The sequence below is a fragment of the Cyrtonyx montezumae genome, unplaced genomic scaffold, assembly GCF_038088225.1.
Source record: "Cyrtonyx montezumae isolate F1298 unplaced genomic scaffold, pur_monq_1.0 scaffold_3, whole genome shotgun sequence".
In the NCBI taxonomy this organism is placed as follows: Eukaryota; Metazoa; Chordata; class Aves; order Galliformes; family Odontophoridae; genus Cyrtonyx; species Cyrtonyx montezumae.
The window spans coordinates 106,720,119-106,741,001 of NW_027072034.1; the positions used below are offsets into that span (position 1 = coordinate 106,720,119).

Sequence of the window (20,883 nt, forward strand, 5' to 3'; positions counted from 1 at the left end):
GCAGTAAGAGGGTGTACAAAAAATATACATGCGTTTCCCAGGCTGGTTGAGAGTGAAAAATCAAACGTTTGTTAGGGAGAAATGCTGCGTGCTCTCAGGGGCACTGACTTCCCTGTGAGAGCAGTGTAAGTGGAGGTGGGTGCCTGCTGCGTCCGGGTGTAAGAAAAGGAGCTGGATCTTCTACAGCTGCTTTGGCTGCAGAAGGAAAAGGCTGTGTTTTTCAGACGTCAAGTGACATTAATTTCCGTGCCCCGAGTCTGCGTCTTAATTCTTTTCACATACGTGTCTGATCACAAGCTCTCTGTGACTACCTGAAGTGCATAGTGCTGACTGACACCTTCTGATTTAACTGATCCCCAGCTGATATTTTTTTTCTGGTCCCCGGGCTCCCTGGCCCCCTCTCCCACTCATTTATCCCCCCCCTCTTTCCCATGCCTTGTGTCTTGGAGCACCAGGTGCACTCTGCAGGCCTTCTGAAGTGACAAGGAGCTGGTTTTGATCCTCATGCTTGAAGGGATCTCTGGTTTTAGGCTTCAGAGCTTGTTTGTATCACTTGTCTGGGATCAGCAGAATGTCTCTTTATTTTAGAAAGAGGGTAGTGTGGGGATAAAGGATTCAGCTAGGAGGCCTGGCATGTCTGGGAGAATGAAGGACAAGAGATGTCCTCTTTCTTCATGTGGAAGCTGAGGAACTGTGCAGTCATCCAGAATGCTACTTTCCAGTTTCCTTGCCTTCTTCTAGCTTTTTCTCTGCAATGGTCTTACGAAACGTAATGCTTCGAAGAGCATTCTGCTTATCTCACTGCCTGCGTCACAAATCTTTCTGATAGGGAGCTCTTTCTTTAGCTAGCTTTGTCTCTGAGCCTCCTGGTTTTCTGACGCCTGCATATTTGTTTTATTTTTTCCCAGTAGGTTAGTGACTTTATTTTTGAAGCCTTAGTGCCACTTTGCTGACATTTTATCCTATAAAACTGATATGTATTGTCTTAGTAGTAGCAGTGCAGCCTGTCAGCACACGTCTGTTTTGTATGTCTCAAGCATTTCTAGTGCAACTTGCATAAAGTTTTCTTAGTGCTTGCTGGTGCTGGTAGAAACCAGTCTCCATACACCCAGCAGAGACCCAGGCTTTGCCTTCCCCTGCTCCCACCTATCACTGTATAGGAAAATCAGGTCTTGGGTGGGATGCTTTCCCCTGTAGATGTGTCTACCCTTCACGGAGAGCTTTCGGTGCTGATTTTGCTGCTGCTCCAAGTTCACACTTTTCAGTTAGGAAACTAAGGACTTCGGTTGAAAGAAATAGGCTAGGTGTTAGCAGCACAGGTATCCCAAGTAGCCTCCGCCTCACACTGGTCCTGAACATAACATTTGATGAATGGAGGTCACGCTGTGCTGTCAGTGGGATACATCCAAAGGGGTACATTGAAAAGCATGCACCTTAGGAATGCAGGCAGGGTGTTAACATGGTTGGCTGTCACCGTGGCCTGAGAAATGGATTTTCAGTCGTGAGACTTCCCTTTTGACTTCCAAGTGTAATTCATTTTAGCTCAGCCACTGATTTTTTATTTTTTTTATTTTTATTTTGCATCAATGATAGCGAAACTGATGACAAAGTAAAATTACCAGTAAAATTACCATACTATTTCAGGTCTAGCGGAGTTTTATTTCCTGGCTCAGAAAATAACTGAGTATCAAATTCATTGTATAAATATTCAAAAAATGGCAAAGTTGCAAAACCATGTTAAGAACAGCATGAAGAAATAAGTTCTGGCTCTGTTGTCTGCATGAATTCAGATTAGTCTTTCTGGGGCACAGAATATATGTTTCTCTTCCATAGATTGCTTGTCTGATTCTGTAACGTAGATGAAGGCCACTAAATAAGTGCTTTTTAAAAACTATTTTTCTTTCAATACACGTAAACTCGGTGTATAATTCTATGTATTATCTTCTGCCTAGCATTCAAATCCTGTACATAGCACAGAAGTAAGAGGAATATTTATTGTTACACTTCAATACTAATAAATAGTCGAATGAAATATGAAATATATGCCCCATAGGAAGTGACCATGTCCTTATACACATGTTGTCCTATTAAGGAGAAAGGCTGGGTTCTTTTTCAGTCAGTAGAAGTTCAAAAGAGTTAGAAAATACATAAATGATAGACAAAGTTTTCAGAAGATTTCCAGTTCTTCCCAGTTATAATTTATAATAGATTAGTGGTTAAATTACATGTCCTATAATGCTTCTTTCAGGTGATTCTTCCTGTCTACCACTGTACCAGTCGGGTGCACGTGCACCGTGGGGCCATGTTGTTCTCCTAGAAGGTCAGTTAGTAATTGAGCATAAAGTTTCTATTTAAGGTGGTTACAGCTGGGAATATTCAATGCTCAGCACATCAGAAATGATGGCGTCGGGTTGGATGCTTGGAAGAGGAGGGACATATGAGTAATGATCATTCAAAAATGAAGCTTTCCTGATTTGCCTCACAAAGGAATCATGTATATATGGTTGCTGTACGCTTGTGAGCAGTATGAGAAGCTTTACACAGGAATTCAGAGGCAGACAGAGGGTAGGAGTGCATTGCTGCACTGAGCTCTTTTAATCTCATTTCAGTGTGGACAGGCTTGGCTTGTATCCAAGAGCAGACTTATGCAGGTACCAGTTACACACATGGACACTGAATTTTTAGGCGTGCAGGTTCCGTATGAAGTCGTTTCAGAGCCATGCACTTGGAGACCTGACCCACAACTTTTGCTGAGCAGAAGATAAGGCAAATGGGGTGGTGAGGAGCTGCAGAAATTGAATTCTGTCCCAAGCATCTGCCCTAGATCCAACACCTGGAGTGCCCCCAGAGGTCATGCTTGCTTCCCAGGTGGTTAAAGGTCTGACCAGGACCCATCTTTTCCTTTAAAAATGGTTGCAGTCACCTTTTATAGATGCTGCTTGTTAGGAGTAACTTCTCCTTTGTTACCAGGATGGTAGCACTGAGTGGGTGCCTGTGTAGGATGTTTTGCTCTCGCAGCCTTGTGCTGATCCACGTGCACATATGGCTGAGTCACCATGAGGCCCACACTTGGTAGATACAATGGAATCCAAAACTGTTTACATATGGTAAGATGATAAGCATCAGTAAACAGGTTCATAATGGAAAGTGTAGTGCATTGTTAGCTGTAGGTCACCTGGTGAGCTTTCCCTATTCAGAGATGACTGGGGATGAAGAAATGTGCAGCAAAGTATGCTTCACTGTGAGATCAGTGCCACCTGAACTCTCTGAAGAGACGTGATTGCTAATCATCTGAAGGAAGATGTGGTTAACAGTCTGGAAGGGTAGAATTGTGTCTCTGAGGACTGTTTTGGGTAACGTCATGGAGGTAGAGCTGGTATTAGTGATTGTATAACTTTTCCATCTTTAATTTCCTTAGTGGGAAGCCTCTTTTCACCAGTGCCCAGTGACAGGACAGGGGGCACTGAGCACAAACTGGAACATAGCAAGTTCCATACAGTCCTTAGAAAGAACTTGGTTACTATGAGGGTGACCGAGCACTGGAACAGGCTGTCCAGAGAAGTTGAGGAGTCTCCTTCTGTGGAAAGATTCAAGACTTGCCTGGATGCTTTCCTATGTAATGTACTGCGGGGAATTTGGTTTAGTGGGGGGTTGGACTTGATGATCTCCAGAGGTCCCTTCCAGCCCTATCATTCTTTGACATTACACACACACAGGTTTGTAGCCTGGGACACCTGTATGCATTTTAATAAAATTTGGCAGGAAGTTATTTATCACTATGAACAGTTTTCCAGAGTAAAAAAAAAAATCCTATTTATGATTTCTTGTTCAAGAAAGCAGTATGATTCAAGCTGAAATTATGCAAGTATCTCTATATAGTACATAGTGTACAGAAACTGATTGTTTTAGAGCAGTGTGTCTACATATACCTACCATGTATGGTAATATACCTTATAAAGCTTTAAATATTAATGAAGAAGAATGTGTATGTGGTGCCAGATGAATAGGGCAAATGAATTATCACTTTAATAATTGTGACATTAGAGATAAATGATCTATGAAGGATGTTAAGACTTGCACAGATGGTGTAATTTAAAAGAACTTTATAATAAAGACTGTAAAGCAGGTATATAACTTCCAGGTATTTGGAATACTAGATAGATATATCTTTCTTGCCTTACCCTGGCTATAAAGTGATAAAAAAAAATGCAGCAAAGCAACTGCAAACCCTTTGAAAGTGCCAAAGCACTCATAAGAGGTAGTTTTGTTTCATGAATACCTAACAGCCCTGTGAGCCTGTGTGTCTCTTGAAGGTGCTATGAAGTTGTGTTACACAGCCTGCTGTCGTGGGTATATGTTTGTCCTCCTGTCATTCCAACTGCATTCACAGTCAGGAAGAAAAACGAGGCTTTTGTAAAGATAACAAAACCGTAATTAATTCTGCAAAACCTTGTTTGGCCAGTGGAAACAGTTTGCAGCGAAGCTCCAAATGCAACCTTTTCAAGTATCTTTACCTTGTTTTTACCAAGGGAAGTGTATGTCATTTGTTTTCTTTTTCAACAGCCGCGTGATGAAGACAAGCATACAGCGGCATCTGGTGAATTAGTGAGAAAAAGAAAGGGTTTCTGTAGCTCTGGGGCACACTGAAGAGGCAAAGTGGTACCTCAGTCCCCTGCTGCGCTGCTGCCTGCGGGGATAGCTGGAGGTCTCCTGCCCTCTGGTGGTCAGCACACCAAAGGTGAGGCAGGGGTCCTGATGTGGGAGAGTGATATACTGGGAACCAAAGCAAGGTGATATACTGGGAACTATGAGCAAGGAAATTAAAAATCAAGAGCTTGTTTCTATAAAGACAAAAATAAAAAAATCCATTGTTACACAAAGTTAAGTCAAGTAATAATTAACCCCGTTGACAGCAGAGTGTAGTGCTGGCATCTCTGAATCTAGAGGTGAAGTAGAATCATGGAATAGTTTAGGTTGGAAGGGACCTTAAAGATCATCTAGTTCCAGCCCTCTCCTTTGGGCAGGGACACCTCCCACCAGCTCAGGCTGCTAAGGGCCCCATCTAACCTGGCCTTGAGCATCTCCGGGGATGGGGCACCCACAGCATTGTAATGCCTCATCACCCTTGTAGTGAGGAATTTCTTTCTTATATGTGATCAAAACCTGTCCTTTTCCAGTTTAAAACTGTTACTCCTTGTGCTATCACTATATTTCCTCTCCAGCTCTCCCTTAGGACCCCCTTTGGGGTACTGGAAGGCCACAGTGAGGTCTCCTTTGTATTCTTCAGGCTGAACAGCCCCTACTCTTTTAGCCAGTCTTCATAGGAGTGCTTCAGTCCTCTGATCATCCTTGTTGCTTTCCTCTGGTCCCACTTGAACAAGTACGTGTCCTTCTTATGCTGAGGGCCCAAGAGCTGAATGCAGTGCTCCCAGTAGGGCCTCACAAGGGTGAGGTAGAGGGGGAGAATCAGGTTAATCAGCACCCTCCACATATCAGAATTAAATGTCAAAAGGGACAAGAAAAAAATGATTTAAGGCATGCTAATGATTTAAGCATGCTGATGCTGTCACTATTGTTGAAAGTGAGGGGAAGTATTTTCTAGTTCTGTAGTTCAGAAAGCCAATTGTGGCTATATCTGTATGACAATAGTAAGTTGTCTTCAGTGGTAAGATGCTCAAGTTCAGTTATGTATGTGCCTCTGCTGAAGTAGAATTTATTCATTCTACATTTATTCTTCTCTTGCAGCACCTGAAAAAAAAGATATTCAGAGAGGGGCTGAGTAGCATGGGCACTTAGCAAGGAAAAATGTTCAGACAACCTTAGAAGTGAGAGCCACGTACTGTTAACTATATTCATTGCTCTCAGTTGTATGTGTAATAATAAAGGGAAAGGTCATTGTTAGAGAAAGGTTGTGAGTGTGCTTAAGTAATACTGAACTTCCATCATGCTAGCAAAATAGGTAGTAGCTTTAGAGCTGTTTGAATTGGCCAACAGGAGCAGCAAGAACAATTTTGGGCCGTGGAACAAGCAAAAGACATCAAGGCTGTGTGAAACAGGGAAGGTGGGCTGTGTGAAACAGGGAAGGTGGGCTGTGTGAAACAGGGAAGGTGGGCTGTGGTGAGAAGGGGGAAGTGTGGTTTCTGGTCCTCAAAACAGAGGAACTCCTCCATTTTTCCTTTATCCTTCTGTTGTTCTTGGATGGGGGAACATCCAAGCAGGTTTAGTATACTTATCATGACAGTAAATAGCAGTTTTTCAATTGCTTCCAGCACATGGTTGTGTAAAAATCTTTTTTTTTTTTTTTTTTAATCTTCTACATTCCTGTCAGAGGTATCTGCATGCACTGTGGTGGAGACGTTGACTGGAGATGATCCTGTACCATGCAAATTAAGTGGGCAATGCTTTTCTAAGTACTTGCTGAATTTTTATGTGTCCCATCATAGCAGTGCAAAAAATACTGAAAAGGGAGTTTGGGACTTGCTGGTCTTGTGGACGTTTGGTTGTGAACAGTATGGTTTCCTTTGCCAGATTATGTCGGATGATTCTTAGGCAAAGCTTATCACTGAAATTGAGTGTTGGCTGGGACACCTGCTCCCAAATGTTTTTCACACCGTTGCTCTCCTTTGTCCCTTGTAGGTATGGAGAGTGCAATCACACTGTGGCAGTTCCTTTTGCAGTTGCTGCTAGACCAGAAACATGAGCACCTGATTTGCTGGACGTCTAACGATGGCGAATTCAAGCTACTCAAGGCAGAAGAAGTGGCTAAGCTCTGGGGACTCAGAAAAAACAAAACTAATATGAACTATGACAAGCTGAGCCGGGCGCTCAGATACTATTACGACAAGGTAAATTTTGATATTCTCATGCAGACTGAGAAAGTAGAAACACTGCTGTTTAACATTTGACTCCTGTTGTGGATGCTTTTTGAAGTTCTCCCAGTTAGTTTTTACAACACACAAAACTACAGAAGGCAATTGTGGTGGAGGTAAGAGGGCGGCCAGGATGCACAGGAAAACACTGCACATCCATTTCTTGGGGCAGGGGTGGGCAGAGGTTTTGGCCTAGGGCTTACACTTACTGATGCTTTCGTATGTTTCTGTGTTTGGCTAGCTGATATTTCCTGTAGCTTTTGAAAATAATAAAATAACTGTTGATAACAGAGAACTGTTTGATTATTACAGCCTGCACAGGGGGTCTTCAGAATGCAGGGAGGTGGTAGAGAGCAGTAATGCTGCAGTGCAGCAGGTGCTGGCAGCTGTTCTAGCAGGTACCCCCTATGCTAGAGCAAGGAAAGAACACATAGACAACCCAGCACCATAGTGGGTGGGCATGAGTTTTCAGAATTTTCATGGGAGACAGCTTTTGGAGCCTGGATGCTGTTGCCTCGTGTTTTAACTAGTCTTGCTTGAGCTTTGTGGTAGATTTTCTTTTTTACAATTGTATTGGATCATGATAATGTTTATCTTTTCAGCAGCACTGAAAAATATCTGGAATTATTTTGGTAGTGCAGCATTACCTCACAAGAATCTTGCTGTAGCTCATCAGTTGTTAATGCTAAGTGTTTCCAAGGGTTGGGAATTTTTCCACCGTATAATTTTAGGATACAATCTAGCTTATATGCTGCTGTTATTAAATTAGCATTAATATATGTGAATGAGCAGTGCTGTGGTGTTTAACTGGATGAAAGTGCAGAATAAGAGTAGCAAACAGACAACCAAACAGATGGTGGGTGTCAGAGCAGGGTGTATTTGTCAGGTAGCAGTTTCATGCTGAGCTCTTTGCAGGTGAAGACTGTGTTTGCAGTGGAATGTTAAATTTACTCTGACTTGTGAATTTATCTTCAGGGTATCTCAACTCAAAATAACTGAGAGTATGCTTTAGTCTGGGTTTCTTTGTCTAATTTATTTGCCCTTGTGAAACCTGTTGAATGTTGCCCCTCCTTCATGCTGATAAAAAGACTCAGGAATACATCTGTTGAGGCTTTGTAGTTAGAATGAATCAGACCCTAAGGAGTAGTGTTGTTCCAGTAGCAACCTTGTAACGGGCAAGCTCTGTTTATTTGCCCCTCTCACGAGTTGGTGACAGTGTAGGCACGCAGTGTTGGCTGTTAGAGATCCATTTTCAATCTCTTCTTTGAAAAACTGAAATCTGAAAGAAAATCTTGATTATACTCATCTGGAATTATTTAGATCAACCAGTTTGCTTCTGATTTGCAGGGATTCGTGACCATGCCTGTAATCTAGAAGAAGGCAGTAGAGGGTACTGTTGGCTGACATCTCTGAAATTCAAATAAGTGCAGTATAGTAGGAGTTGGTAAGATGACTCTCACTCTCATGTAACCATCTTTTGCACTGGACATTTAGCCCTTGGTCTTACTCTTTGGCAGCAGCAAGGTGGCTGCTGTCACACGTATAATACAGAATGCAAAGATGAGGACAAAGAGTAAGCGGAATTTGTGTTAGATTGCTCCAACAGAAAGATGTTTGAAGGAAGTCTCTGAGATGTGACAGGGTACTGGAAGGACAGAATTACAGAACACAACTTTGGAGCTGATAAAATAACTAGCATGTTCACCTTCTGCAATTTCAGACTCTACCAAATTCAAAGAGTTTACAAATTGTTTCCAACCTTTTTTGGATGACATTGTATTGTTTTTATTATTATTAAATATTTTCAGAATTATTTCCCCTTAGATGGATGTTTTTAGTAATATACCTGAAGTCTTCATTTTGTCTTGTAGTATTTGTAATGCACTAATTCTTGGAGGCACAGTGTGACTGGGTACTATGCAGCCAGTCCAACACAGCAACCAAAAACCATGTTGATTTGCAAATTAACTTTGCACAGTTTTCTGACCAGCCTTTTTGTTCCTGACATTGGAATTTGAAAGACTGTATGAGACTGTAAGAATTTTTTAGTTGCAGATTTAGAGCTCTAAGTGTTACAGTAAAATGTTTTTTAGTATTTTGTCTGCCAGAAGTCAGATTTTTCCACTTAACATCTTTCAAAGGTGGCCTGGCTGAGAAGGCACAAAAGGATTCAGAGGACACAGCAGTGGCTGTTCCAAGCAGCTGGCATGATGAATTCCCCTTTACAAAGTGCTAAAAAGGTTTCTGCTCAGCATGGGGAAATTTGCTTCATTATATGACTCCAACCTCTCTAATTATAAACTTAACTGGGATCAGTGGGGACAGAGAGCCTGCTGGTGGATGAACAGCACATGCAGACACAGTACAAATACATGGTTAATGACTGAGCAGACATTGCTTGAAAATAGGGGACAAGATATTTTTTGTAGCACTTGTCCTCTAAGATTCCTCTGATCTCTTCAAATCAAACGAATGTAGTGGCTCTTTACTTGAGCCTCTCTTTCTTCTTATTCTGTTTTTGATTGCTTGCTCACTGCCACCCCCATCACATATAAACCTTTGTCATTTCTGTTGTCTCCACTACTCAGCAGCTGCCAGAGAAGTGCCTGAGTAGTGCTCAGCACGGTATGGCTGTTGCTCACACTTCTTACTGCTGCTTCCTTGAACTATATGCTCTTCTCCATCTGCTGATTTCATCTAGGTGTGGCCATTTCTCCCAGTTCTGCAACCCAGTGGTGGTTATAGCTTCTTGGTGTAAAGAATGATAAGCTCTTCTTTCCCTATGTATTGTGGCCTTGCGTATCTACAGGGTCTTCTCCACCTATAACCCCAATGATGTGGCAGCACATGAGATTGAGGCAAGGGCAGTGATCCTTCAGAGGTGATAGTGGCCCATGGGCTCGGCCTCCCTTTCTTGGGCCACCCTCTGCTGCTGTGTGCAGCTGACACTAAGTGAGTTTGTCTTTGAAATTATTCACTGTGGAGAAATAAAAGCTGATCACTGGATAAGTGGAGGTTTATAAGCTCTGCCATTGTGCTTGGGGGGAATGCTGGCTTGTTAAAATTCATCATCTGATTCATCTGAAGTTAAAAGTAAATTAATTCCAGTGCTGGAGAAAAATAACACAATTAGGGCAAGTTTCTTAGCTTGGCTTTGAAGCAAGCATGATGTGCTGTTGAGGCTGATGGCTGGGTTTATGTTAAATTCACATATAAAGCCCCCCAGGAAATGTATGGTGTGGCATGTCTCAGTTGTAATTTGCTGCTGTGATTCTCGTTGCTAAAGGTTTGCATATAATCTGAAGACTTTGAATTTCCTGCTTCATTTGTTACCCAGATTTCCCTTCACTCTTTTTATTTAATGCATTTCCTATGTTACTATAACAGAGCAATACACAGATGTTAAATGGCACTGAAGGAAGGAATCCTGCACAACCTACAGCTTGAGCAGCATGTCTGTCTTATATGCTGTCAATCAGAATGCTCTTGTAATGCTTTCAGGCAAGGAAACCCTTCACTTCCCACACAGAGCACTTTCTCTACCAAGATCCCTTATGTAGGATTAGTACTTTTCTTATTGTTGAAGTTGCCCGGTTGCTTTCTTTCTTCTCATAACTGAAATGATGGATTCCTTTTGGAATTCTCTAGAGGTTTCCAGAATGCTGAAGGTCCTATGAATATTTCAAGATGACACCACATGAGAGAAGTTTTGAGGGGCAAATGCAGGGAACTGCATCCAGATATCCACATCAATAGGTTGTTAAAGTTGTGGAAGTCACGTCTTCAGAAGTTAGGCAATGCAGAAGTCACAGTTCCCTGTGTACCATTTGCATGAGCTATGCTGCATCTTTAATTGCACAGTCGTACACCATTGCAACAAGCAGCTATTCAATATTTTTGTGTCCACTCTGAAGAGCACGTGCCCTCAGGCTTTACTCAGTGTCTGCTATTCAGTCTGTCTTCTAAAGACAGAATAAATCATTTTAACTTCAGCTAATGGCTGCCCTCTCATTTAGATGTAGATGGCAGCACAGTGTGTAGTACATAAATAACACTGGTTCTTGTTTGTGCTTGGTGCAGCAGAAGGACAGAGCTTCTCAGGTACTCAAGAGCTTCTGAGGTACCCCTGGCCCTCCCTCCCTGCATGTAAGGTCACATCAGATCCCATAGCCTGGTTACCAGGTATTTGTTCTGGTATTTAATGCCAAAGTATGTATGGCAGCGTGGAACAGTTGTCTTGGGAAAAGGTCCATTGCTTGGTCTGCTTCCAAAACTTCAGGATGTAAAGTGAGAGCAGAAATGATCGTTTTACTTTTGTTGAAGTACTGAGTTTTATTCTTGGTAAGATTGGTGATTGCAGTGAAACTATAGCAGTATGATGGCACTAGAATAACAGCTCTGTGTTTTGCAGTGGTGCAGGTGAGAGGGGACTCGGAAATATTTGAAGGAGTGTTAGAAAATAGCTTTAAGGAGAACTGAAAGGAGCTTCTTTTGAGAGTGGTGGGTGGAAGCCAAATGTTTGTCTGAAATGGCATAAAAGTAGTTGGTGCTGTCCTTACTGAAAGATGAGAGTAAAGAACATGGTACTGAGATAATGGGTAGAGGACAAAACCCAAGAAACCCACAAAATGAAATGATGAATATTTCATGTCTGATGTGATGGAAAGGGAAGCCCAGTGGGCAGCAGCTGAGAGAACAGGGAGCCTGGCCAAAGCTTTTCAGAGGGATTTGGATAGGCTGAACAGCTGGGCTGAGCAAAATGGGATGAGGTTCAATAAGACCAAGTGCCGGGTCCTGCACTTTGGCCACAATAACCCCATGCAATGCTATAGGCTTGGGGCAGAATGGCTTGAAGAATGTAGAGAGGAAAAGGACCTGGGGGTGTTGGTTGATGCTCGGCTCAACATGAGCCGGCAGTGTGCCCAGGTGGCTAAGAAGGCCAACAGCATCCTGGCCTGTATTAGAAATAGTGTAGCCAGCAGGAGCAGGGAGGTGATCATCCCCCTGTACTCAGCTCTGGTACGGCCGCACCTCGAGTACTGTGTTCAGTTTTGGGCCCCTCACTACAAGAAGGACATTGAGGCCCTGGAGCGTGTTCAGAGAAGGGCAACAAAACTGGTGAGGGGTCTGGAGCACAAGTCTTATGAGGAGCGGCTGAGGGAGCTGGGATTGTTTAGTCTGGAGAAGAGGAGGCTCAGAGGAGACCTTATTGCACTCTACCACTTCCTGAAGGGGGGTTGTGGTGAGGAGGGGGTAGGCCTCTTCTCCCTGATAAGTAATGACAGGACGAGAGGGAATGGCCACAAGTTGCGCCAGGGAAGATTTAGATTAGACCTCAGGAAGCATTTCTTTTCTGAAAGAGTGGTCAGGCACTGGAATGGCCTGCCTAGGGAGGTGGTTGAGGCACCATCCCTAGCGATGTTCAAGAAGTGTTTAGATGAGGTGCTAAAGGACTTAATTTAGTAGTTGGGTATAGATAGTGATAGGAGGATGGTTGGACTAGATGATCTTATAGGTACTTTCCAACCTTATGAACTTATGAACTTATGAAAGCTGCCAGGCAGAAGAGTGGTCTGTGCATCCCTGGTGGAGATGGGTGAGGAGGGGCTGATGTCCATCTGGTGAGAGCCTTGCTCTGCCGGAGGTTGATACACGTGTGTGATTTAGTAACACATGTACCTCCGTCAAAAACTGCTCACAATTTGGCTTGTACACATGCAGTATAATAAGGGCATGAAGTGTGATGTTACTAGTCTTCCTGCCTGCACATGCTGATGCCCTGTGTTTTGGAGCACCTCATCCACAGCTGCCTCCTGCCAGCTTACATTCTTCAGACATGGGAGTGTGAATATTTCCTCCTGCCTTATATTTGTACAGGTCAGGGTAATTTTACCATTCAGAAAGAGGCAATTATTTCACCTGTAGGTTCTGGTAGAATCCTATTCAAGTGGAAGACAGAGTGGAAAACTCACAGCTGAAGTGTGGCCGCCATGTTGCATCCCTGGGTACTCTCAGAGCCTGGGAGCTTGCCGCACATCCAAGTGGGAGTGAAGCACAGCAGCTACAGATCTGGCCCTTCTTCTTTCCCGATCAGGGTCTTTTCACTGCCTGGGGGCAATTTCATCCCATTCTGCCTCAGGTTTTGAGATCTCAGGCACCCTGATTATAGGTCTTTTCCTGGGAGGAAGAAAAATGTCCCAGTGTGTCTTCTTGTCCCTTGGCGTCATCAGTCTGAAGTTCTGCTGGGGAGCAGGTCCCAGGTCCAGCTCATGCTCCGAGTGGCACCAGCATACTTTGTGAGCTAACAGGTTTGAGCCAAGCTGCTAAAATCCCAGTGTTATGCAGGTAGATAGTTACACCGTAGCTCTAAATGACTCAATCAGGGAGTATGAAGATAAGTCAACGTAAAAACTTCAACCACATTACAGCTCAGTTTTAGGTGCAGGAGGAGCCAGGCCACCAAGCCATCGGTACTCAGTTCATCTGGTCTGTGGAGGAGGATGTTCCCTATCCCTCCAGCTTGGAGCACGTGGGCCCACCTGCCCCGGTCTGGCTTTTGAAGCGCTGTGAGCAGAGTGCCCAAACCACAGTGATGTGAATGTGCCTGAGGTGGGGCAGCGCAGCTGTCAGGCTGTGGCACCCAGCTGGCATGGGAGCCTTCAAAGTGTAGTGTGATGCCAGATAGTACGCCTAGAAAATTCACACAACAGCGAAAAGGGGCTGGAGGAGCACGTACAGCCACTGAGACGCCTTGTCTCCCTGCAGAAGCAGTCAGTGTAAGGAAAATTCCTTTCCTCTTTGAAACTGAGGATGGAAAGCCCTGCTTGTCATGGTGCCCATCTCTGTCCTCCCTGGTTGGAACCATCTTCTGCAGCTCAGAGTGATTCTGACAGATCACCAATGTGATGTAAAAATAAGCTGCTCCTTACCTTCACTTCAGTCTTTCGTCAAAAAGTTTTTGAAGTGACAGCGGCATTTTGGAGGCAGTTAATTAATTTGTGTCCTTACTTTCTCTTGAGTGCTGATGGAGATTTCCTCGGGCTCTGCATTTAAGAGAAGCCTGCAAAATGCTCGAGGGGGTCTGCACTTGAATCCTTTTCATCTGCAGCCGTCATTAAGTGTGCTTGCTGCAGGCATATGGAGATGGAGGAGCTGCACTGAGAGACCTTCTGAAAATATGTTTAATAATGATGTGGGATATATAAACTCTCCAACTCCTTTGGCTGCCTTTTATAGCAGTGGTTCCCTGTTTCAAGCCTGCAGCCGTCTACGAGTTGCACTGGTGCTTGATGGAACAATAACTCTTAAAAGGAGGGATTATTTTAAGTTAAAATATATATATTAGAAGAAAGAGACAAACCAAAACCCAGTTGAGATGTTTCTTCTCGTATGTGAATAGTTAGAAGGTTCTGTGTTTATGGTGGAAAATCTAATACTGAGTTCATAAATGAAACAGTACAGAAAAAAATATTTCCATCTAACGTCTCACCTAATTAACAGAAACAATCTAGGCCAAGGCCAAAGCCATGGGAATTAAAGCTCATGCAGACATATGCCACGGGCTAAATATATGTCCTGAACTTTAGGACTGCAAAAATAGGCACTGAGGGATCAGCCAGGTGGGCAGACATGAGTTCAGCTTGGCCAGGGAGAGGGCAGCTCTGTGCCACCAGCATGGGCTTGCCAAAACCACTTCTCCGTGCTGTGCATCTGTGCTGAGAAACCTGAGAAAAAACATCTCTGTACATGCTGCAGCTCTGACCTGCAAAGGCAAATCTCTGCCCGAGATTCGTTCTGTACTCAAGAAAGTACCTGAAGGAAGTGCCAGCCAAGGGACATAGTTAGTGGGGAAATACTGGTGGTAAATGAACGGTTGGACTGGATGGTCTTGGAGGTGTTTTCCAACCTTGGTGATTCTATGACCCAATACAGAAGTGCAGGCCCCTCTCTCCCCAGATGGGCCATGCTTTTGTGGTGGAAGAAAAGATGTAGTTCAGGCTCTTTGAGCACCCAGGATCAGGCCCTGTCCATATATAAATAATATATAATACAAATAGGGAAGATGCTTGCATTCCTTTTTTTTCTCTTCTGTAAATGAACATATGCTGTCTCTTCAGTTCTCAGAATCTGTGGCTGAACGAAAAACAAATAGGGTTTTTAGGAATAATGTAAATGTTTACATTCTCATGTGTACAGCAAGGCAGGTCTGTTTGTAGAGCTGCCTGGGGAGGGTTTTTAAGAGGTGCTTCACAAAAAGTGAGATCACTTGAAATCTGAGGACATAGTGCTCTTTGTTTCTCTGATGGGCCCTGAGCTGACGGAAGAAGCTGTGCTTGCCGTGCTCGGTGCCTCCGTGATACTGATCTTCTTAGCATCTGCTTTTGTATCTGCAGAACATCATCAAGAAGGTGATCGGACAAAAATTTGTGTACAAGTTTGTGTCCTTCCCTGAGATTTTAAAGATGGATCCACACGCTGTGGAAATCAGCAGAGAGAGCCTTTTGCTGCAGGACAGCGACTGTAAGATGGCCGCCGAGAGCAGGGACGTGCACAAGCACGGCTTGTCAGCACTGAAAAGCACGAGCCGCAACGAGTACATCCACTCCGGCCTCTACTCCTCCTTCACCATCAACTCTCTGCAGAACCAGCCAGATGCTTACAAGCCAATCAAAACAGAAAAACTGGAGGAGAAGTTGGAAGGAAACATGCCGGTTGAGGAAGTGCGGACTGTTATCAGATTTGTGACAAACAAAACAGACAAACAAGTCATGAGGCCCATGGTGTCACTGCCTTCGACCTCTGAAACGGCAGCTGCCTCTGCTTTTCTCAGCTCACCCGTATCAGCCAAAATCTCTTCCTTAATGCTACCCAACAGTGCTAGCATCTCATCTCCGTCGTCATCCTCCTCCAGGTCGCCGTCGCTGTCTCCCACCTCTCCCCTCCCCGCGGAGCACAGGAGCCTCTTCTTTGAGTCCAGTTGCCACGACTCAGATTCCCTCGAGCCGCTGAACCTCTCCTCAGGCTCCAAGGCGAAGTCGCCGTCGCTTCCCCCAAAGGCTAAGAAACCCAAAGGCTTGGAAATCTCAGCCCCACCCATGGTTCTTTCCAGCACCGATATCGGTTCCATTGCCCTCAACAGCCCTGCACTTCCTTCAGGATCCCTGACTCCAGCTTTCTTCACCGCCCAGGTAAGGCCGGCCAGCCTTGCACCATCTTGCTGTAGCCAGCTCTCAGTTTGGTCAAGGGTATGTCATCAGCCAGTGGAGGAGTGATGTGAGGAGAGAGGGTTCCGTGCGGCACTGCGCTCTTGGGGTTTCCATATGGCTGTGGGGAGACTCGCAGGAAGGGAGGAAACTGAACATATGTTCTGTGAGTGCTTGGTCAGAGCTTTGCACTAGATGTTGCAGCCCTTCCAAGTGTGATGTTAGGTTTCAGACAGGGAGTAAATAACACATGTAATGGCTGTCCTATCCCTGTAGACATCCAAGGTCAGGCTGGAGGGGCTCTGAGTACCCTGATCAGCTGTGGGTGTCCCTGCTCATGGGTCCCATCCAACTCAAACTATTCTGTGATTCTGGTTGGTGTATAGGACAAGCTCTTAAGCCAGCCTTGATTTGCAAACTTTTACAGGTCCAGAAAGTACTTGCTGGAGCTCCCTTTCAGTACAGACCTGAATAACTGGTAGGTTTATCTGCTGTCCATAAAATAACTGACAGTTAATCACATATTTGTGGTAATGCCAGTGTACAGTTCTCGGGCACACCTGCGGGCCACAGAGATACAGGGCTGTGCTGCAAAGAAAGAGGAACCTGTGGGCCCCTATCTGTCATTCTGTTCCTCATGAAGCCTCTAAGTGATGTGATGAGTGGCAGGAAGAACAGGAGTGTGGCAAACCAAAGCGGAGGTGCATTGGCAGGCCCATCCAGCCTCTATCTGTGCAATAACCACAGTGAGTGTTTTGCTTGTAGGCAGCAAGTTCGACAAATCCTATCAGATGTCAGCTAGACAGAATGATGGCGGGAGCTACTGCAAGCTTGCTTTAATCTACTGCTGCCCCACAACTCAGGATAAAGAGTGGTTTCTCTCCTTATTTTGTAATCATTTCTTTGAGCGCTTCATTTTCTCATTTGAACCAGAGTCCTTCTTCCTATTCTGAAAGTCGTAGAAGGGAATTACAAGTGTCCAACCTTTTGGCTTGCTTTTGAGTGAAGAGGAATTGTCTTGGGCCATGTACAGAATATACAACAAATTTATTGTATAAATGTAACAAAACTTTATTCTGTTCTGTTCTGTTCTGTTCTGTTCTGTTCTGTTCTGTTCTGTTCTGTTCTGTTCTATTCTATTCTATTCTATTCTATTCTATTCTATTCTATTCTATTCTATTCTATTCTATTCTATTCTATTCTATTCTATTCTATTCTATTCTATTCTATTCTATTCTATTCTATTCTATTCTATTCTATTCTATTCTATTCTATTCTATTCTATTCTATTCTATTCTATTCTATTCTATTCTATTCTATTCTATTCTATTCTATTCTATTCTAATTTTCACCATTAAAATATATATAAGAAACATAAATGTAGCGGGCCGGACATGTGTGACTGCACGATTCTGACCCCTTTCAGTAGGATGCCTCGCTACAGATGGCCGCTATCCAACTGAATGCCATTACACATATTTTTTGGCAGGTTGTCCCATCTCAGAAGAGGCAGATGGCACCCTCATAGAGTAGCCCTGGGTCTCTTTATTTTAATGTTTGGCAGTGCAGCAGTGTGGCTTTTTCCTCTGTTTTAACTGTCTGTTTCCAGTGTGGATAAGAAGCATCTTGAACCATAAAAAATAAAACATAAACTGTACAGCAGCTGTGTTCATCTAACTGTAAAACCTTGGCACGACAGCTGTAACATAGGCTGGAAATGGGCTCAGGTGCAGTCCCTTTGTTGAGCATCACTGCAGTGAGCTGCCCCACTCACACTGTGGCTGTGCTTAGATCATAAGGATGGCTTTTCAGGTCCAGCACCAGCTGTATAGTGGTGTGAGGGCAGAAAATGAGGATACATGAATTTCCACGTGTAACATGAGGCCAGCCCGTGCTGTTTGTGCTTAGGTTTCCTCGGGTGGTTTTGATGCTTGTCTGAGGGTGACACTGCTCTCCTTGCGTGATACAAATATGAGGAGGATCAGAGGCCTGCTCTGGCTGACGCTTGGTGTGAGCTTTGGCTCAGCACTGACATTGGGCACACTTAAACACCTGCAGGTCTGAACAAAGCACGGCTCGGCCTCAGATCCTCCCGCTGTGGCTGTACCTACGTGTGAATGAACACCTCCAGGTTTTCCTTGCTGTTTCCTTATTCTTTCCCTATTATATATTATAACTCAGCAGAGGTAAAACCACTCTACGTATGACAGAATATTGATGTTTTCTGTCTTGCAGACCCCAAGTGGATTATTGCTGACCCCGAGCCCGTTGCTGTCCAGCATTCATTTCTGGAGCAGCCTTAGCCCCGTTGCTCCCCTGAGTCCTGCCAGGCTGCAGGGACCCAACACTCTGTTCCAGGTAGGTCTGTCTAAAGCACAGGTTTCACTTCTGGAAGCCGTGTCAGGGGAACATCTGATGTTGGTCTGGAGCTTTTCAAATGCTTGGAGGAAACACAGGAGTTCATGGGCATTTTAAAGAGAAGTGTGTTTTCCTGCACCACCTTTAGAGCTCTGGCAGCACAGCCAGACTCAGCTGGGCAGCATCTGCTGTGCAGTAGGAACATACACATTGCATGAAGGAAACAGAATAAGCACTGGGCCCTGGTAGAAAGAAGGGAGCCCTCAGAGCTCTGAGGAGAGAGCACTGAGCAGGAGAGTGTGAGAGAACCAAGAGCAGTTTGGGCCTCTGACAGGGAGATGGTGTGGGCTCATCCTTCTCTCCCAGGAAGATATTTCTCACCCAGGATACAGGATGCAGTTACATTTAACTTCAGGGCACTCTTGAGTCTGAAGGTCAGTTTCCAGGTCTGCAGATAGCCCAGGTGGCTGCAGTCAGATTGCTTACCTCCCTGAGCACCACCTCTCTGTATCTACCAGGGAAAAAGCAGCGTTGTCCTCTTTCATGGATACTGGGATTGTGAAAAACTCAGTTTTACAAAGATGTCATAGATAGCAAAGGCATGAAGCAAACAGCAGTGGCTGCGGAGCTCAGGGGCAGTGCTCTAAGGTGGGGATGGTGGGCATGGTGTGAGCAGCTCCAGCTGCAGCAGAACGGCTGATTGAGGAGTCACAGGAGGGATGAGGCTGAGCAGGTAATTGGCAGGAAGCACAAGAATCCTGTGGCCAGCCAAGCAGACGAAGAATGTGGGGAAAGATGAAATAAAACCCCTGAATGTGGCAGCTGGCCAGCACCAGCACCGGAGGGTGCTCTGAAGCCTCAGGGGGCGGCTGCACTGGGTTGGGTGGCAGTCCTTGCACCTTCAGATGCACAGCACAGAGCCCTGGGGCTGGTATGTTTTCACCTGAGTTGAAAGAACGTTTACTTGCTGATAAAGGAGCCAAAATGCTACTGGCAGCCAGAGGCCAGCACTGCTCTGTGACTGCCTGCCTCACCCCCTTGCCTGCAGACTCCCAGGGAGGTGGGAGCAGACTCTGTACATGGTCTTCTTTCAGGCCTGCACTGCTTTCACAACTGTGCTGTGTCCTTGCCTCTAGATCTATAGTGTTAGTGTTTCTGTAGGACCAGGATGGAATTCATCAACAGGACGAGCCTATGGGGTAGTACAGTCCCTGCTTTGGTGAGCTTGCTGTGGCGGGGCTGGGCCTGGCTGTGTGGATGCTCATTACTGGGCGAAAACTCTCCTTCCGTGCTTACGAGGTGAAAGCAGCTCCCACATGTCGCTGCCCGTGCTGCACCTTCTACCAGCCTCCTTCTGCACAGATCACCTGGATACGTGGGCCCACCTGCTCAGTGTGCCCTTTGAAGTCACACTGTTGCACAGTTAATGGCGCCGGGTGGAGGCCTGGTGCTGCAGCCTCACCCCGCTGCTGGCCTGGGCGTGTTAGGAAGGCGTCAGCACCCAGATGGCACGGGGATGGGATGGGATGGGCCACGGGGGCAGGTGGTGAGTAGGCACTCTTTACACAGCAGATCAGAAGGCAGAACGGAGGAAGCAGAATGGAGGGCGCCCGTTCCTCCGTGATACTCGCTTTTCCAGTGTGATTACAGCTGTTGTGTGCCAACTTTTATATAAAATGCAGCCAGTAGTAGGCTTATCCATCCCTGTACGTACAGAAGTGATTCAGGTTTCACCCCCTGCTTCGCATTCCTGGTGTCTGACGCAGGCATGTGGTATCCATCCTACTGTGCAGAAATGACCGCTCTCGAAGACATCTGGGGTCGGCTGCTGCCGCGAGAGCCGTGCGCTCTGGGGCTGAACGCTGCGACACGAGAGAGTAATTTTTACCTTATGGCCTCTTGCAGTTTCCAACTCTGCTAAATGGTCACATCCCAGTGCCACTTCCCAGTCTGGACGGGGCCTCTTCTCCAGTACTGCTTTCTCCCAACGCTCAGAAGTCCTGATGGTGCCTCCCGCGTTACGGACATATGGTGGATTTAACACTTCATTCCTATGGGCTAGTTTTTTCCTGTGTCATGAGAAGGACATCGTGAAACCCTCTATTACTTTGGTTTGCACTTTTCATTACATGGATAGTCTACTTTTATTACGTTAGCGTTTTTAAACAGTGTTTATATATAAAATATATATATATAAATCTGTTTTGCATTAAATGAATTATAATTTTTTTATATCATAGCTCTCAAGTGTTGAACACTTCTGCTGTTGATGAAGTACTTTTCCATAAGGGTATGCAACAGTGTATCTAATAAGGATGTGAAGCTTCTTTTTCATACCTTTTTCTGCCTATTTCGCGTTGTGCTTGTGTAAACTATAACCGGCTGTGCCTTCTTTTGCATAAGGTCATGTAAATGATTTTATATATTTTCTAGTATTAAGATGAAAAGTTGAA

General features: G+C 44.8%; 1 protein-coding gene across 1 annotated transcript in view; it reads left to right on the plus strand.

The window, feature by feature from the left end:
• The window catches only part of ELK3 (ETS transcription factor ELK3), a 31,412-nt gene extending 10,529 nt beyond the window's left edge, over positions 1-20,883 (plus strand). Inside the window, exons 2-5 of the mRNA XM_065742709.1 lie at positions 6,637-6,845; positions 15,263-16,057; positions 18,308-18,430; positions 20,336-20,883. Of these exons, the coding sequence (XP_065598781.1) occupies positions 6,639-6,845; positions 15,263-16,057; positions 18,308-18,430; positions 20,336-20,434 (1,224 nt within the window). The 5' untranslated portion in view covers positions 6,637-6,638 and the 3' untranslated portion in view covers positions 20,435-20,883. The remainder of the gene's footprint in view (positions 1-6,636; positions 6,846-15,262; positions 16,058-18,307; positions 18,431-20,335) is intronic.